At 46.3% G+C, this 18,190-nt stretch overlaps 1 protein-coding gene and 1 long non-coding RNA gene across 10 annotated transcripts in view; one reads left to right on the forward strand and one right to left on the reverse strand.

Moving 5' to 3' along the window:
- Positions 1–18,190, forward strand: part of LOC142820913 (uncharacterized) — a 49,566-nt gene that overhangs the window by 1,880 nt on the left and 29,496 nt on the right. The window contains exon 2 of the long non-coding RNA XR_012897928.1: positions 551–625. This is a non-coding gene — a long non-coding RNA (uncharacterized LOC142820913). The remainder of the gene's footprint in view (positions 1–550; positions 626–18,190) is intronic.
- The window catches only part of RAB44 (RAB44, member RAS oncogene family), a 33,872-nt gene continuing 20,022 nt past the window's right edge, over positions 4,341–18,190 (reverse strand). For 2 of the 9 annotated variants that reach the window (XM_014574690.3, XM_014574689.3), the window contains exons 7-16: positions 16,793–16,888; positions 15,772–15,959; positions 14,893–14,941; positions 14,086–14,180; positions 12,093–13,300; positions 10,601–10,682; positions 9,816–9,930; positions 8,878–8,979; positions 6,451–6,527; positions 4,344–5,428 (exon numbers count right to left, since the gene is read on the reverse strand). In XM_014574690.3, coding sequence (XP_014430176.2) covers positions 5,341–5,428; positions 6,451–6,527; positions 8,878–8,979; positions 9,816–9,930; positions 10,601–10,682; positions 12,093–13,300; positions 14,086–14,180; positions 14,893–14,941; positions 15,772–15,959; positions 16,793–16,888 — 2,100 coding nt within the window. In that variant the 3' untranslated portion in view covers positions 4,344–5,340. Of the gene's footprint in view, positions 5,429–6,450; positions 6,528–8,791; positions 8,980–9,802; positions 9,931–10,600; positions 10,683–12,092; positions 13,301–14,085; positions 14,181–14,892; positions 14,942–15,771; positions 15,960–16,792; positions 16,889–18,190 lie in introns of those variants that run through there. The other 7 variants (XM_075910565.1, XR_012897927.1, XM_075910564.1 and 4 more) reach the window with 7 other exon arrangements.

Below are 18,190 nucleotides of genomic sequence, written 5' to 3' on the forward strand. Positions count from 1 at the left end.
TCCCTGAATTAGAACATCTCTATCCATTGTCATTTTAGACCCTTTCCTGGACCTGGGTCAGTATCTGTGGGGAGTCTTTTTTAATGAGCTGATGGTACCATCCTTTTGGAATTTGCTGTCAACTTATGACCAGTACCAATTACTGTTTTACAGCTGGTACCTACACCTGGGCCTACTACCAATTAGTGTTTTGTTCTCTCAGCCCTGTTCCTGCCAAGTTCTGTGAGCAGGGGCCTGCCTCTCACTCACAGCTTATCTTTGCTTTATATTAGCCAAGTGTTGTCCATTGTTAGCTAGGCCTCAGGCCTCAAACCAGGCTTGTGTTACATAGGCTTTTGTTTCAGGCCTTCATCTTACTACAACCATTTCTCTGTGTGTCATGTTTTATAAAAGCTTGGCTTTACAGATCTATGTTTTGGGCCAAATTCGAGTTAACAGCATCTCCCATACACCTCAGATACTATGCAGCTGGAATGTATAGTTGCATTTGCTACCATCTAATGGAAGAGTTGAGGAAAAGCAACTTAACTAATTTAATCTTCTTTTGTAGGCAAATAAAGCTGTTTGCTGACTGACTGAAGCAGGAAAAGCGCCATCTCCCGTACATAATCCAAACAAGATTTAGGTAAGAGAAACCTCTTGGCAGCTTTTGTTTTTGTGCAGCTGTACAGCTATCTACAGAAGCTGGAATACAAATACACAGCTTTAAGGCCTGTGAAGTGAAAAGATGGTCTGTTTTGGTTGATGGACATTGAGATTTTGTTGCTTTCATTGTTTATTGGCATTTCAAGTGTATTTGGATTTATGCTCTTCAAGAAAGAATACATTGACTTTTAAAATAGAAGTAGTAAAACTGGGCCCAAATTAAGAGTCCGAATTTAGTGCCATTAAGAGTCCCTCTTTAGTGAATACATTCCAAAGGCTAATTCTAGCACTAAATACAAAAATATCATTTTATAGTGAAGTCTGGTAGAGAATAGCCTCCAACAGGAATTAGGTAAATTGGATTAAGAAAATACAGTCCTTTTAAAATTTGTGCTAAGGGACAGTTGTCTTCCACTCAGGAATTCTCAACCTTTTTCTTTCTGTAGCACTCCCTCACCTTCCACACACTAGGAAAAACGATACGGGCCAGCTATGCCAGAACAATTGTTTTTCTGCATGTAAAAGCCAGGGCCAGCGTTAGGGAGGAAGAAAGCAGAGTAAGTACCAGGGCAGGGGCCTCATGAAGCTTCAGCTTCGGCCCTGAGTGGTTGGACTCCAGTCCTGTGTGGCAGGGCTTTGGCCCCTGAAACCGGCTCATGGCCCAGCAGGGAGCCCAAAGCCCCAGTTGAGAACCCCTGTTGTAGTTGACGTTCCTAGTAAAGGCAGCAGAATGTGTCTATAAGGAAAGGAGTTTGCTGGCCTGGGATTTGCAGGCTCTGAGCTCATTACCCTCCTCTTGCACGTTTCCTTGTTACCTTGGTCAAGTTCCTCAGACTTAGAACCTCAAAATTATATAGGCATCTCGGTGCCATTGAAATCAACAGGAGTTAGGCACTTAAATACCATTGAGGGTCTGGTCATTAGTCTGTCTGTGCCTCAGTTCCACATCTGTACAGTGGGGCTAAGAGCACTGCCCTGCTTCACAGAGAGGTTGCGAGATTAATGCATTAAAGAGTGTGAATTGTCCAGATACACCACAAATACAGGGAGACTTTAGTGCCACCTATGAGGAATAGACCGCCTTGGTTAGAGATGAGGCAAGCTACGTAAATTAAAGGTTGTTAGAACTGAATGGTGAGCAGCAGGCTCCAAAGCAGCCCTTGAAGGAATTTGTGACAGGAAATGAAAACAAACTGACAGGCCACTCCGTTCAGTGTGAAATTGGTGAATATAATGGAAATGGGGGGACTTTAACTTCTTATTAGAAGAGAGATTAATGTTCATGTTGAGAGAACTGATTATGCAGCCAGTGACCTTGCAGCTAAGACATGGCTGCAAGAGGTTCACCCTTTATTGTAATATGTGTCAAGAGGCAGATAAATCAGATTGGGAAACAGAGTTTTACTGATTTTGGGGGGCGGAGAGGGGGTTCTGAAATGTTGCATTGTTAACAGGGATAGACAGCCATTCATTGAGACCCTGGAACCCCTGAGCTCTGACAATGTGTGATCTGAGCCTAACTCTTAATGACAAGGGTGTGCCATACCTAGTAAAAATTTGTTACGCACACTAGCACTGGTTATGCTCTGATGCCATTTGTTGACTTGTGATCATTTGATCTCTCCCTTTGTTAATCAGTTTTGCTGTTTTTGAGATTTTTGGTCTTGGTCTGTTGTTGGACTATATTCCCAGCTGTCCTGTAATGTAACTATGGGATTGGCCCTGCTTTGAGCAGGGGGTTGAACTCGGTGACCTCCTGAGGTCTCTGCCAAGTCTAGTCTTCTATGATTCTATATTGCTCATTTTCCCCAACTGGAACCAACACATGGACAGTTCCATTCAATTAAGTCCCTAAATACCTTCTGCATTTCTGTGAAAACCTCCTGGCTCCCTTCACTGAATTTCAGTAGCTGCACGCAGAACTGACATCACTGATAGTATTATGAAACGCGCGCGCACTCATATCACCCCGAAGAGAAGCAAGCCCAGAAATAAGTTAATTATACTTTTATTTATAGTGTTGTTGGAAAAATGACTCGTGTCTCTACATATGTGCAGCACAACATGGTCCCTGATCTAGCTGAGACCTCTGGGGATGTAAATGTAAATAACACTGGTGATGATGATAATCAGTCACAAACCCTTCCAAGCAATTGTCTGACACACCAAGATTCGTCTTTAAAATATTTCAATAAATCTCATTAAGAACTATAGCTTACACAAATCCCCTGACAATATGTAATGCTGCTCTTCAATAACACTTAGGTCTTACATACCTAGACCATGAGCTGAAAAGGCTTTTAGGCAACTGACTCTCAGAATCTGGGCTTACCTGTTTGCATCCTTAGCTCTTAGCTCAGTTAGCTACATTGCATTGCAGCAAACCTTAGTTTGTACAAATGAAGCAGCTGAAGTAATGCCAGATAAACAGTACTGCTAATATTGCTTGTGCTTGTGTCACTCTCCAGTTAATAAACACAAAATACAATTTTAAAAACAAACATTTGCATTTGTAAAAAGCTTGCAAACCCTTGCTTTCCCCTTACCTGGAATTGTTCTAATGCAACAATATATTGCCAGGGAGGCTGTTCCATTGCTCAAAATCTGCTCTATTGAAAACAACAGATTCACAAACGTTCAGCTGACTCATTGCTACAAAGTGCTTTAATTGTCCTGTACCTTCTAGCCATCTGTGTATCCTTTTTATCACAGTAATAGAAATGTAGCCGTGTTAGTCTGGTGTAGCTGAAGCAAAATGCAGGACTATGTAGCACTTTAAAGACTAACAAGATGATTTACTGGATGATGATCTTTCGTGGGCCAGACCCACTTCCTCAGATCAAATAGTGGAAGAAAATAGTCACAACCATATATACCAAAGGATACAATTTAAAAAAATGAACACATATGAAAAGGACAAATCACATTTCAGAACAGGATACCATACTCCAAGAGGCTCTGGGAGACAGACCCATAGTCTCCTATAGACAACCACCTAACCTCAAGATGATTCTTACCAACAACCACAGGACATACCACACTAATACCAACCCTGGTACCTTCCCTTGCAACAAACCCCATTGCCAGCTTTGTCCACATATTCATTCTGCTGATACCATTATTGGACCTAACCAAGTGAGTTATAAGATCAAGAACACACATTCCTGCGCATCCAGAAATATAATTTATGCTATCATGTGCCGAAAGTGTCCGTCATGTGCCGAAAGTGTCCGTCTGCTATGTACATTGGACAAACGTCTCAGACACTTCGCCAAAGGATTAATGCCCACAAAACAGATATCAGACAGGATCACAAAGAAAAAACAATTTCTTGTCATTTCAACCAGAAAGGACACTGTCTCAACGACTTAACTACCTGCATTCTACTACAAAGACCTTTTACATCTTCACTTGAAAGGGAATCCTCTGAAATGTCATTCATGCTAAAATTCGACACTCTCCGGGGGATTGAACAAAGACCCCAACTACCTTACCCATTACAAAGATAGCTTCCCCAATTATCACCTCTAATACCATTAGCTCACAGACATCTACCTTTCCCCACCTCTAATATCATTAACTCACAGACACTTACCTTCCTTTCCCCTCCCCCCTGTATCCCCCTTCTGTTCTGAAATGTGATTTGTCCTTTTCATATGTGTTCATTTTTTTTTAATTGTATCCTTTGGTATATATGGTTGTGTCTGTTTTCTTCTACTATTTGATCTGAGGAAGTGGGTCTGGCCCACGAAAGCTCATCATCTAATAAACCATCTTGTTAGTCTTTGAAGTGCTACATAATCCTGCATTTTGCTTTTTATCACAGTTTTAAGTAGCCACATTTGTAGAGAAGAGCATCATTTAATGTTTTCTTGTGTAGAACAATATGCAAGGTAAGTGGGGGCAAAGCTAGGTATTCTAAAGGAGAAGATACTTAACACTGATGCCATACTTTATAAAGTGCAGTCAGGAAAAATGACTAACATGAGACTGAGACCTGTTGTATATTCTCTCTTAATTGAATCTGGATCAGATTTTCTCAGTTTACACATTGAGTGAAATTTACCACTGTGCAGAGGCACCTGCACCACTGAAACACAATTGTGAGATCTGTGATACATACATAGGCCTTGTGCGTGGCGGGCCCTTTGCATAAGAGTGAATTTCTCCCTGAAAGAGGATCTTCTGTGGGCTGGCTTCAAAACTCATTCTGAGAGCTGAAAATCCAGCTGGGCTTTTTCTGCTTCTTGCATCAGTAGCAGCATAGCAGCAATGAAGGGGCATAGTTTTGATCTCTCAATGAAAGAAAGAGTATTTCCCCACTAATATGTTAGGCACTAACATACTGTGGAGATAAGCAATGAGAGACACAGATTAGCTATGAATGACACAAATTATGGCTCACTCCCTCATAATTTACAAACAATGAGGAGTCTTGTGGCACCTTAGAGACTAACCAAAATATATGAGCTTTTGTGGACCTCAGAAGAATTGGAGTGGTGATAACAGAAAGCAAGATATATATATATAGATAATAAAAACAGCAGAAGTACCAGTCTTCATACTTGTGTTTGTTCTGCAATGCTTAAAGGCAATCAATAAAGTCAAACATGGGAAGCAGAGATGAAGGATAATAGGGTTCTATTTTTGTGATTTCTGGCTGTGTTTTTGTGTTCAAAGCTCTGAGTTTCTGGATCATCCGCAGCAGCCTCTTTTCTTCTTAGGTGGCTTTGGTACATCTACCACTTCTGTTTTTAATCTGTCTTCGTGAGCTTTCAGTGACCTGGCATGATCAACATGAAACAAATTAGCCAGTTAATTACTGTGTTATTTTGAATCTACATCCTCATCTGTCTTGGAAAGCCCTACCAACGTGTAGGCTGGGGTGTTCAAAAGCTCTGAAAAGAGTTGCATGCCTACCTCCCACATCAGTTGAATAGAATTTAGCTCCTTTAGCTCTATTGAAGATTCCAACCTCAGTAAAGTTGCAGCCTAAACCATGGGTGGGCACTGAGTGGCTTGTGGATGTCTGCAGTTTGCCAGGATTAGCTCCTGGTGTGCTGGCACTTTACTTCCTTGTCTGCAGGTACAGCTGCTTGCAGCTCCCATTGGCTGTGGATTGCCATTCCCAATAGGGATGTGAACAGGTAACCAGTTAACTTGTTACCCAGGAAGCATCACTCTTAATGGTTACCAGGTAACGGTTTACTGTTACTCAGGAACAGCCCCATGCTGGCTGGGAATTGACAGCCTCGCACCGGGGCAGGGAGGGACGGAAGCGGCAGCAGAGGGGAGCTGCTGGTTCCCAGCCTATGAACCCTCTCGGGCTGGGAGCCAGCAGCCCTTCCCCTCCTCAACTGCTGCTTCTGCTCAGTATGAGCCTGTTGACTCCCAGCACCCCGACCTGCCCGTTTAACTGGTTAACATTTAATTGGTTAAGTAATTAAATGGGATTTTACATCTCTCATTCCCAGCCAATGGAAGTTGTGGAAAGTGGTGTTCCAGTCCACGCTGCTTCCCGTAGCTGGAAGGTGCTAAGATAGTGGGCAATATAAGGACCTGTTTCAGCCAGAACAGACTCTGATCTTTGCACTTATGGCCAGATCTCAGCAATGGAAAACTGGTGTAGCTGCAGCTGTGACCAGCCCTGGGTGGGCACATGAGAGCTGTGTAAGGGATCGCTGGAGCATGAGGATGCAAAGCTTTCAGGTGCAGGAGACACATCAGCATCCAAAGCTGAAGAGCAGTGGAAATTGGTACCCAGTCTAAGTCAGGACAGTCAACAGGCCCCTGCACATTGCTCACCTAGCCAAGCCAAACATAGATTCAGAGACTTGGTGGCCTGATGCAGCACTGCATTCATAAAACAAGAGCTCGTACTCCTGGAAGACACAAGAGAGCACATGCAAAAGTACTTTCCTTCCAGAACTGTCGATTCAAGTCATAGATTGACTCTATTTAAACAGGTCAGATGTATGTGTTGTGATTTTTCCCAGCTAATCATTAAGGATGGGCGATGGAACAATGATATTATAACCGATCATTTAAATCAGCTGCTTTACCAATAAATTGGAGTGTAGCTAATGTGAGAACAATTTTTTTAAAAAGGGCTCCAGAGGTGATTCCAGCAGTTATAGGCCAGCAAGCCTAACTTTAGTACCAAGCAAACTGGTTGAAACTAGTGAAGAACTGAATTGTCAAACACATGGATGAACATAATTTGTTGAGGAAAAGTCAACATGGTTTCTGTAAAGGGAAATCATGCCTTACCAATCTACTAGAGTTCTTTGAGGGGATCAATAAGCATATGGAAAAGGGGGATTTAGTGGATTTTAAATTTCCAAAAGCCTTTGACAAGGTCCCTCACCAAAGGCCCTTAAGCAAAGTAAGCTGTCAAGAGATGCCAACTAGTTCAGAAGCAGTAGCCACTATAGTGACAACTGCTGTAGAAAATTAGCCAAACTCAACCAGTAAAATAGTCACATTGTTCAAGTCAACTAGCAACACTCAACCAGCCAAATAGCCACATGTGGCTAGTGGCTAGCGTGTTGAACACCATAAGAGAGGGAAGGTCCTCTCCTACCCCTGCCCCCTATGCTAGCCCCAGCTCCCCATGGCTAGAACTAACATGGTTAACCCTCTGAGACTGGACAGTTAGGAAGTTTTCCTATTGTTCAACCTAAACCTCCCTTGCTGCAATTGGACCTATTCCTTTTGACCTATCCTCTGAGGTTATGGGGAATCATTTTTCTCCCTACTCCATGTAACATGCAAAGCATCTTTGAAAAGGGATGAATCACTAATTGATTTAGGTTTTTATTATTTCCATAGTGCTGGAGAGATGCCTGGCACATTACGGTGCAGGCAGGCTCAAACCTTCAAAGACATGCCAGCACCTAACTATCATTGAAATCAACGGGAATTATGCACCAAAAATACCTTTGAAGTTCCAGGTCAGAGTCCATTCCTCCAAAACGGTACAGCCTGAGACTCTGACCCTGTCAGCTGTTATGCTGGGGCTCTTTGCTTACTGGATCACGGTCTTAGGCCTTGTCTCCACTTACTGAGAGATCGATCATCCAGGATTTGATTTAGCTGGTCTGGTAAGGACTAGGGATGTTAAATATGGGTTAACTGAATAGTTGATTAACCTCATGAATTCTAATTGGTTACTTGACTATTCTGTAATCCCCAGGGGCGGGGCCAGCAGCCATTGGGCTCTGGCCCCACTCCCGAGGAGCCCCTGCCACTCTGTGCTGCTGCCTGTGATACAGAGGCAACTGTGCAGGGTGCCAGGTGGGAGCTGGTCCACTAGGAGAGTCAGTTTAAAAACCAGCTCCCCTTGCGGGTCGGCTGCCTGTTGCCCCATGCTGTTGCCTCTGAAACAGAGGCAGCAGTGCGGGGTGACAGCACCACTTGTCCAGGGTGGGTCTGAGCTCCCAAACCTGGCACGAGCTGGAACTGAGCTGGGCTGCCTGTCCCCTAATATGTGTTAAATGCAGAGCTGTAGCAGGGATATGTCCCAGACCTGATGCAAGCCAGGACTGAGCCAGGCTGCTGGCCAGCCTGCTAAAAAAATGTGCTGACAAGGATGGTGGTGGGGGGGTGTGGAAATGTGTGTAGTCAATAGCATTAACCTATAAGCTTTTGCTTATTGGTTAATCGACTATGCTATATTAAGGTATATCGACTATATTAAGGACCCGATAAATCAATACATTGACTGCTGATTGTGCCCCCTTCAACTCTGATACTCCACAGGTTTGTGAGAAGTAAGGGAAGTCGATGGGGAGAGTTTCTCCCATCAACCTCCCACAGTGGGGATGCTGCAAAAATTCGAACCAAGATACGTTGGCTGCAGCTACACCATTCACATACCTGAAGTTGCCTGCCTTAGTTTGACTTTGTCCCCTAGAATAGATCTGGCCTTTGTTAAAACAAGGCAAGCAGAAGCACACAAAAACACAAGGAATGGGAGGGTGTAAGACAATATGATACTGTGGTTGTTTCCTGGCAATTTATGACCAGCTGATCAATCATGGGTTTTCTTCTTTGCCTCAGGTCCTCAGCTCCCAAGCCAATCATTAACGGAAGGAAACACTCATCCTGTCGGTTATCATGGCTTAATTGTAGTCTTGGACTTGCTTTTTTCTTCTAAACCTCCCTTCCCCAGCTAAGGATGGTGAGAGAATTTAAAGTGATGGGGAAACAGCAATATATCTGTGCACATACCTTAGCCATGTGTTCGCCCTCTTCAGTTGATACCTGTCTTTCTGCACCACAGTCTGTTTTGTTACCAAGTAGAAGGATGACAATTCCATCTCCTGCTCCTTCCTATGAAGCAGGACAGTCGGGGTGAAATCCAGGTCCCAGTGAAGCCAATGGAAGTTTGATTACAATGGGATCTGCGTATCTTCAAATCATAACCATACACAGCTTCTAGACACCTTCGGACAAAGCCTAGAGAAGTCCCGCTGACCTGCATGAATTTGTCCATTGGGGTTTGAGTTTCCTTGATAACTAAAGTCACACAGTTTAAAGAGAGAAGGGTCTGTTGGATCATCTAGTGTCAGGCCATAGAATTTGCCCCAGTTATCCCTGTATGGAGCCCTGTAACTTGTGCTGGACTAAATTACCTCTTCCAGAAAAGCATCTGGCCTGGATTTGAAGCCATGAGGAAATGGAAAATCTGCCACTTCCCTTGGAAGCTTGTTGCAATAGTTAATCGCTGACCCCACAGCAGGTTGAAAAATGAATTTAAAATGTTTTCATAAAAATGACACCATTTCCATTCTCAGGGGGTCGGAAATGGCTCGTGGTCTGTCCAGATTCACTCTAGCTAAGGTTCTGGCCCTGTGTGTAATGCATCCATTACAGCATTCACATGCCATGGAGGGTTTGGAATCGAAAGCTGAGACATGAGTTCTAGTGCTGCACTGACTTATTGTGCAGTCCGGGGCAAATCACTTTACCTCTCTGGGTCGGATCAGTACCCCAGGGATAATAATGCCTACTTGTTAGGGGAGCAATGAGTCTCCCTTCATTCCTATTTGGAAGGGGCAGGTTGAACCTCTCTTAAGAGTTATAGGGTGGAAGCCTGGCTCTGTTGATGTCACTGGAAATCTTGACATTGCCTTCGCTGGAACCAGGATTTTACCTGTCACACCCACCTGGATGCAAGTCAGCCAGTACCGCACGTCTGCGAAGGAGTATGCTGAAGTGACATCATACATCAACACCACTCCGTCCGCTTTTCGGAAGAACTGCTTGGTGACGCTATGGTACCTGTCAAAACGCACTTTTGCTTTTCACACTTACATACATACTCGTTTTGGACCATTTTTAACAGTAATCCAGAGGTTAAAAATCCACTACATATAAAGCATGTTTCAGGTAAGGGTTGTGCAAAATCATGTAACAAAACTGAAAATTCAGATATGCAAAAATGTGCACATATTTCCTTCTGCAAGGGTATGATGCAATGACACCATTTTGCACTGTTTGAGAAACAAGTGAAACTGGGGGAGAAGGCAGGGTTTTTGCAAAGCTTCACCAGAGCTAAATTGCAAAATGGATTACAGTTTTGCAGTTTTAACTGTGTGTGCATATGTTTATATATAGATCAGATGAGTGTAGTTATGTATGTGTGTATGCATACACATACAGAGTAAATACACACATTATCTTGTGTGTATACCCTCTACACACAGAGGATAAGTGTGTGTGTGTGTGTGTGTGTGCACGTACTCGTAAATGTACACACAGTATGTAGTGTGTGTGTGTGTGTGTATTTACTCTCTATGTATATACACACACACACGATAAACATGCATATGCCTAGTAGTAAATACACACTCAGACGTCTTGTCTGAGCATATATTTGTGGATGTTCTTATCCAAAGAGATATTTCCTGGCCTGTATGTTTTCTTCTTAGTATGTGCACCATTATCTTACCTCTCCTGGCCAGCTGTGTCCCACAGGCGTAGAGCAAAGCACTTGTTGTCCACAAAAAGGTTTTTGACCCGATAATCCACTCCTAGAGGACACAGCACATTTGTAATAGGGATGTTAAAAAGCGGTTAACTAGGTAACTGTTAAAAATCTTAGAGTACGTCTACACTAGCCCCCTAGATCGATCTAGGGAGGCTAATGAGGGCGACCAGAATTGCAAATCAAGCCCGGGATTTAAATATCCCGTGCTTGATTTGCATGTTCCCGGCCGGTCGCCATTTTAGAAATTGACTAGCCCGAAGTAACTGCCTGTGTCTACACACGGCAGTGAAACAGGATTCTGATTTAAAGCCCTAACTCGAATTAGCTGGTATTCCTCCTGCAATGAGGTTTACCAGCTAATTCGAATTAGGGCTTTAAATCGGAATCCTGTTTCACTACCGTGTGTAGACGCAGGCAGTTACTTCGGGCTAGTCAATTTCTAAAATGGCGACCAGCTGGGAACATGCAAATCAAGCACGGGATATTTAATCCCAGGCTTGATTTGCAATTCTGGTCGCCCTCATTAGCCTCCCTAGATCGATCTTAGGGGGCTAGTGTAGACGTACCCTTAGTGGTTACAAGCTGCGGGCTTTTACTGCAGAGCCTGCCATGCAGGGTAACAGCTGGCTCCCCAGCTTTTAAAGGGACTCCCAACACATACTGGCTCCCGCCTGCTGGTCCCACTCTCAGGGAACTGGCTGCCGCCCTGGACTGTTGCCTCTGATACAGAACCAGCAGCGTGGGGTGGCAGCTGGCTTCCCAGGAGTGGGGCCGGGAACCAGCATGTAACCGTTACGGTAACCAATAAGCTCATTTGGATTGGTTAACCATTTAAACAGTTACACTGTTACATCCCTACTTTGTAATGTAGTAGAATTCAACCATAAGATATGGCCGTGGGGCAGGAATGGTAGGATGACGTTCTGTGGCCAGACGAGATGATCACAATAGTCTCTTCTCAGTTCAAAATCCCAGAATTGTAGCTGGGTTTTTAAAAGGTCTGGTTAGTTTTATGATGACTAATAAGAGCAGCAGTTGGGCATGATAAGATGGGGTAATGAAATCGCCTGCTTCTGCCAACCAGTGCATGCGCCAGGGAGAATTTCTTCTCCAGCTCCCCTGTACAGCACAGAATCATGGGCCATGGACCTTCTTTAATGTTTATCTCTAATCCTGCTATCTGCTCCCCACTGCCAGCCCCTTGCTGCTGCAGAATCCCAGCAAGGTCGGGGGGGCCCCCACACAAATCAGACTGCAGGATTGGGGCCTGGAGTTAGTAACATGTGCACACCCCAGCTCAAGGTGTGTCTGTGTGGGAGAGGGGAGTATGTCTCTCATCTTTCTTTCGAGGTCAGAGGCTGGACTGACTCCATCATTGGTTTGATTTGGCAGGGCATGTCCTGTGTCCCTACAGGACTGATTTTATGCTTCATGGAAGCTGTGGGATTCTTACCTACAGTGGCAGTGAGGTTTGGGTTGAAGGAATCCTCATGTAATCGGTACAGAAAGGACGTTTTGCCAACGTTCGAGTCTCCCACAAACAACACGTTATAAAGATGGTCTGGATCAGGGCTGATCTCAGCTCTGCCTGGCTGCTCTGGTGTCACATTAGCTTGGTACTGTTGGCCCCCTGATTTGGGGACTGCGTCCTTGCTCGCTTTCACGCTGCTCTCTTCCTTCTCCTCCCATTGACAAATAGCTGTGTCTCCTCGTGGTCCCTCTGCCCGTATCACTTCTGGCTTCCCAGTGCTTTGCAGCTGTGTCTTGGCCTGGGTCCTAACCCCCAGCTGACTAGCTCCGAGAAGGGCTTCCCCTCCTTCATTTTCTATACCTTCCTCCTGCAGGGCTCCCACATAAGGGAGATAAGTTGGTGTGGTCTCCTCTCTCAGTGTCTCACTCTGCTCAAATGTCTTCTCTGGCACTTTCATTTCTGGAGCCTTTTCCTCCAGCTGCCTCTGCTCCGAAGCAGCAAACAGCCACATGTCTGCCAGGAGCACATCTCTCGTCATTGATCCCCACTTCTGAATTTCATCTGGCACTGTCTGCTCTGAAACACCAGGCTGCCAGCCATCCGGCTGGAGAATGCCTCCCTTGGGTGGGCTCTTCTTGTGAAAGGAGATTTGCATTGTGGGCTTGGAAGCAGTGGTACAAAGAGGATCTCTTGGCCTTAGTTGTTGAGTCTCGTCAGGTGTTGCTGGCTCCGAAGCCCCAGGCTGCTTTCCCTCCTGAGCACAAGATTCTGCTTGAGTTAGTCCCTGTTTCAGAGTCTCTCCTTGTGATGGAGCCTGATTGGGGGACAGGTCTGAAAGTGTGTTAGGCAGGGCCTTCGGTTCATTGTCATTTCCTGAGAGCACCTGGTGCTCGGACTCTCTGACCCACTTGAGCCTTTGCTCGGAATCTCTGCCTTTTCCAGCTGAGGGCACAGATGCATCCCCTTGCGGTAGATCATCCATCTGCGGTATGTGTGGGTCAGACCCCTTGTGCAGAGCTGCTATTGCATCGTTCAGTTCCCTGAGCAGTGAGCTTTGGCTTGAAAGTTCCTGCTGGAAGAATGAGTCTCCCTCTTTCATAAACTCTGGGAAGGGGTCTTCCTCTATGGAGATTACTCTTGTCCTCTGTCCTGGATCAGCTTCAGGAGCAACCGAAACACTGCATGGTGCCCTGCAAAGTGATGTACAGTTACATGTGTTGTATACAGGAGAGCAAATCAGAGCACAACGAGACACCAGTGCCATGCAACACGTCAGAGCGCAGGGACGCCGTGCAGCAACGAAAGTCATTGCACTGGGTTTGAGGGATTATTGTCTAGCCCCTTGCATGCTGGGTGAGGTTAAAAGAGTTGATGGCCCAACCCACTGATAGAGAAGATAAAACGTGGTGAGGGCTTGATGCAAAGGTAAAGCCGCAAAAGGGGATGATCCCGGGATGATAGCCTGAAATACCTAAGCTTTGTAATGGATGCAGATTGGCAGAGAGATGGCTAGATAGGTAAGGATGTGCAATCAACAATGCCCTTTGCTGATGGTTAGTGGGGGTAGGACCTGTGGTCTTTAGCACCACTTCTCAGGCCTCTACCACTGGGGCTAAAGTGTAAACCAGTTGTCCAGTGGCAGCAGTAGGCTGTTATCCTCTCTCTGGCCTAGCCACTGGAAAGGGGCACTGTTCACTTAGCCATCATGTTACAGACAATCACCCTTCTGTCTCCCTGGAGATGGAGCACAAAATGCCCCTCCATTGCTGCTCAGGGTATAAGATACACTGGGTAGCCTGCTCCCTCACGCCATGTGTTAGGTACAACACAGTGTCCCGCTGGGCTTCCAGAACCTCAGCACCTGGGAGGAACATGGTGGCTGCCCTGGAGCAGGATGAAAGTACCACCAAAGGGCAATCTTCATTCTTTTGATCCTGCCTTATATAAACAAGTCAGCCACATCGGTGTCACTTACAGCTGATGGGAGCTGTCTGATGTATCGCCACTCTGCTGGGATGCAAGACTAATCTGTTTTTCAGAGCAGGACGTTTCATCCTTGTTCAACGAATCCTTAAATAACCCAGGGGAAAGGGAGAGGAAAAAAGTCAGTGAGAACTTAAAAGGAAATTAGCTTCCCTTTCGCTGCAGTGCAAACTCTCTTATCCCCTCCCTCTGTTATGAATGGGCCTTCTAAAAATACTGTTATGCCATCCATCTCCAAGTGCTTTACAGTGGACAGTAGTATCATCCACATTCAACTGATGGGGAAACTGAGGCCCGGTGAGGGGGAAGCAACTTGCTCAGAACCATGCAGCCTGTCAGAGGTAGTCGCAGTTCATGATCCAATCCCCTGGACTGCACCAACTCCCTTTATGGGCCTGTTCGCACTGCAGCTGGGAGTGAGTCTTGTGTAGGCAGGGATTGTGCTAAAAAGACAAGTGTAGACATTGCTTTGGTCTAGCAACTCAGGCCCTTAAATCTGGGATGTGGGGTGGGGTGGGATTGAACGCCGGGGCTACAATGTCAGAGCCGTGTACATATAGAGAGACTCCATGAGATACAGTCCCCTTTGAGCACTGGCAGACAGTGCTGCATCCCACCAGGCTTTGCTAAAGCAGTGCCTCCTGGGGTACCACGGCCACTGGAGCTGGTCAGGGTGAGCGCCACCGTGTGAGGCGGCAGGCAAGGGCAGTGCTACGGGGAGCAGATGGGGCTAACTGTCTAGCCCCCTAAACTGTAGCATGAAACCAGGATCCGTTTTCCCTCTGAACCAATGAGATACCTGGGAAGGCAGAGGGAGCTCCTGCGTTGCCTCAGCCAATGGCCTGTCGCTGCAAATAGAAAGAGCTTACAATGCACCATTCCTGCGCCTGAGCCTTTCCACCTCCTGATGTTTCTGTGCTATGGTTCCTCGAGCACAGGGCACTGCTCCCCACATTGGTTACAGTGCTGATCCCGGAACGGGACAGTGGGTGCAGGCAGGGCTGGCGAGATCGGAGATGTGAGGCTTATGGCGCCAGGCTGCAGAAAGGCAGGGGGTGCATTTATGAAGGGCGGCTATTATGTTGAAGGCATTACATGCATTCAGGCTGATGAGAGGGGACAGCCCTGGAGGCTGATGTGCTCTATCCCCAGGGCAGGTACAGTCCAGGCAGCTGCTGGACAAGCTTCTCCCCCACACACTGGCTCCTGCCTCAATTTCTCTGCTGACAGTGTCGCACAGGCAAGCCATTAGTTGTGTGATGATGGTGACACCGAGGGCTTATGTAGCACTCTTTGCCCACACAGCTTAGTTTTATGGAGGAGATCAGTACCACTATATCCACTTAACAGACGGGCAAACTGAGGCGGGATGAAGTGACTTGCCCAAGGCCACCTAGCAAACCTGTGACAGAGCCAGGAAGAGAACCTAGGGCCCAGAGTCCCAAACAAGAGCATTAGCCACTATGAAACACTGCCTTCCTGATGCTGTAGAGACCCACAAACTTTTTTTCTCGTGAGTCCCCTTTAGGTAGCAGTGGCTCTCATTCAAACAGAAGGGAATTCAAGCCACTCCTGCACTGTGAGAGCCTTCTGAGGAGGGAATGGACGTCTGCTTAGCTACAGAATAGGCTACTTTTCTGCTGTTGTGTGTCCCATAGGGAACAGTAAGAGTACTTACCTCTGCTCCTCACTGTGCAGCCAAGATACCTTGCCCCTCATAGCACCCAGATGCCCTTGGGTCTCTTGCAGCTGTATGTGGATTTGCTGCAGCTGGTTCTCCAGGTCCTGGTTGTTTTGTTTCAGCCTCTGGTTCTCGGTGGCGGCAGCAAACTGCTTGGTGCTTAGGCTGTGGAACTGGGTCTCAAGCTTGGAGGAGAGAAGAGGGGGCAAATTCAGGCACCTGAAAAGGTGCCAGCTGGAGGGTGTTGGAATTGCCAGCTGCACCCATGGAGACCTGTTAATAATGAATTGAGGAATCCCAGGACCCAAACTCCCCACTGGCGTAAACTGGCATGCAGCACAATGCACCTGTCTCCATTGCAGAAAATGTGTCCCTACCTGTTTGAAACAGGGCTTGAAGCTGGGTCTCAGACTAAAGCCACATTCTCTCCTCTCCCAGGAGGCAATGCTTGGCAGAATCGTCTCAGAGGGGCATCTGTATCAGCCTGTCACTTTAAAAACAACAAATGGTCCTGTGGCATCTTAGAGACTAACAGATATGGACTCATCCACTTTTGTGGGCAAAACCTACTTCCTCACCCATGAAAACTCAGGATTCTATATATTTTTGTAAGTCTCTATGGTGCCCCAAGACTGCTCGTTGTTTTTCTAGAATTGGTGAGGATGAGTGTTGTGGCCTGGTTGTTAGTAACAGTGTGGAACGTCTTAGCCTCCTGGTAGTAGACCTGACTCTGCAGGGGGTAACGGTGCAATGAATGGGCAAGTTTCCCCAGGGATCTGCATTGCAGACCTTTGCCCTGTGGTTCTGTGAGCGGAATTGCCACGGGCATCAAGGGGGCTAAGTGCAACAGAGATCTGCATTGCTAGGCCAGGCCCAGTGCATTCAGTATCACACCAGGGACCTTGTGCCCAAGCACGTGTGCTACATTTAGAAGCACAGCTATGTGCCTTTGCCCAGGCATGCTGGAACACTCAGCATTGCCTTGACTGCATCCTCCTCGGGCCACGGCACCTCTCACCTCGCTTTGAGCCAAGAGTACGCGCTGCACTTCACTGTCCACAATGTCTAGTGCTCTCTGCATCTCCGTGGTGTGCAGGTGAGTCCTGGCTTTACTCTGGAATCACAGAGGCGATGTTAATGCCTGTCTCTTTAATGGCCCATCCACTCAAGGACAATTCTTTGATGTGGAGTAACAAATCCTCTCTTATGGCACAGAGCAATCCCCTGATTTTGCAGGGCTGCTGCCCAGCTATTAGAGCACAATTTCACCCTGTACCTTCAGGGGCCCCAGATGTAGCTCAAAGGGTCTGAGCCACAATCTTAAGCTGAAAGTTAAATATAGTTTCTAAGCCAACCCTTGCAGGGGTACCGGCAATGCGGATCAACCTGAGATCACTGGAACTAAATGTACGAGCGTCTATGACATGAACTGCTAAAAGTTAGCTCGGCTGCCCCCTGAACTTTCAGATACATGTTACTTAGCCATGGTTGTCAGAGGCTCATCCTTTGCTGAGCCTGGGGGTCTCGCTGCAACTAGAGGGGGACAGAGTGCTCTGCTGAGCAAACCCAGCCTGTGGCCATCAAACTTTTTTTTTTCTGTAGACCTCTTGAAAACAGCTGAGGGTCTCTGCGGACCACTTAACAATCTTTCCAAATATTCTTGGATATGGACTTCTAATATTCTGGTCATCTGAAGAAGTGGGCTGTGCCCACAAAAGCTCATGATACCATCTACATGTTTTGTTAGTCTTTAAAGTGCTGCAAAACTATTAGTTGTTTTTAAAGTTTTTTCCAGTTATAGACTAATTCGGCTACACCTCTGAAACTTTCCAAATGTTGTTTGTGCCCTTAGCTACCTATTGTAAAGTGCTATGGATAAAAGCACTTTTATAAAACTGAATATTAATTAACATTTATTGTGCTGCAAATAAAAGCACACAGCTTATATTTTAATATCCATAGGGGTCTCTCCCCCACCACAGCAACTGCAAAGCTAGGGAAGGTTGCCTCTTTCTCGGGCCGCCATAGACCTGCACATCCCAAATACTCCCCACCCACTCTTTTCACCCTACTACCCCCACCTACCTCCCATTTCCACCATTTCATCCCACTGCCCCCTCTCGCCATTTACTGCACACACACAACCCAGGCCACCACCTCACGTTACATGTGCATCTTCTCCAGGATTCAGGAACCCAGTTAGTGGAGCCACACCTGTGAGCCACTAATTAAGTGGGCAGCCCTTCATTTTCTTGTGTGGCCACCCAGGCATGCACCTTAGAGGGAATTATCTGCGGACCACCTGAATGGAGCTTGCAGACCATGGCTGGCTGTGGACCACAGTTTGAGAACATCTGTCTTAGAGCCCCTAGGCAGTTTGGTGACAGCGCAACCCGGTGACAGCTTGGAGACCCGG

The sequence above is a fragment of the Pelodiscus sinensis genome, chromosome 27 (genome assembly GCF_049634645.1).
Source record: "Pelodiscus sinensis isolate JC-2024 chromosome 27, ASM4963464v1, whole genome shotgun sequence".
Taxonomy (NCBI): domain Eukaryota; kingdom Metazoa; phylum Chordata; order Testudines; family Trionychidae; genus Pelodiscus; species Pelodiscus sinensis.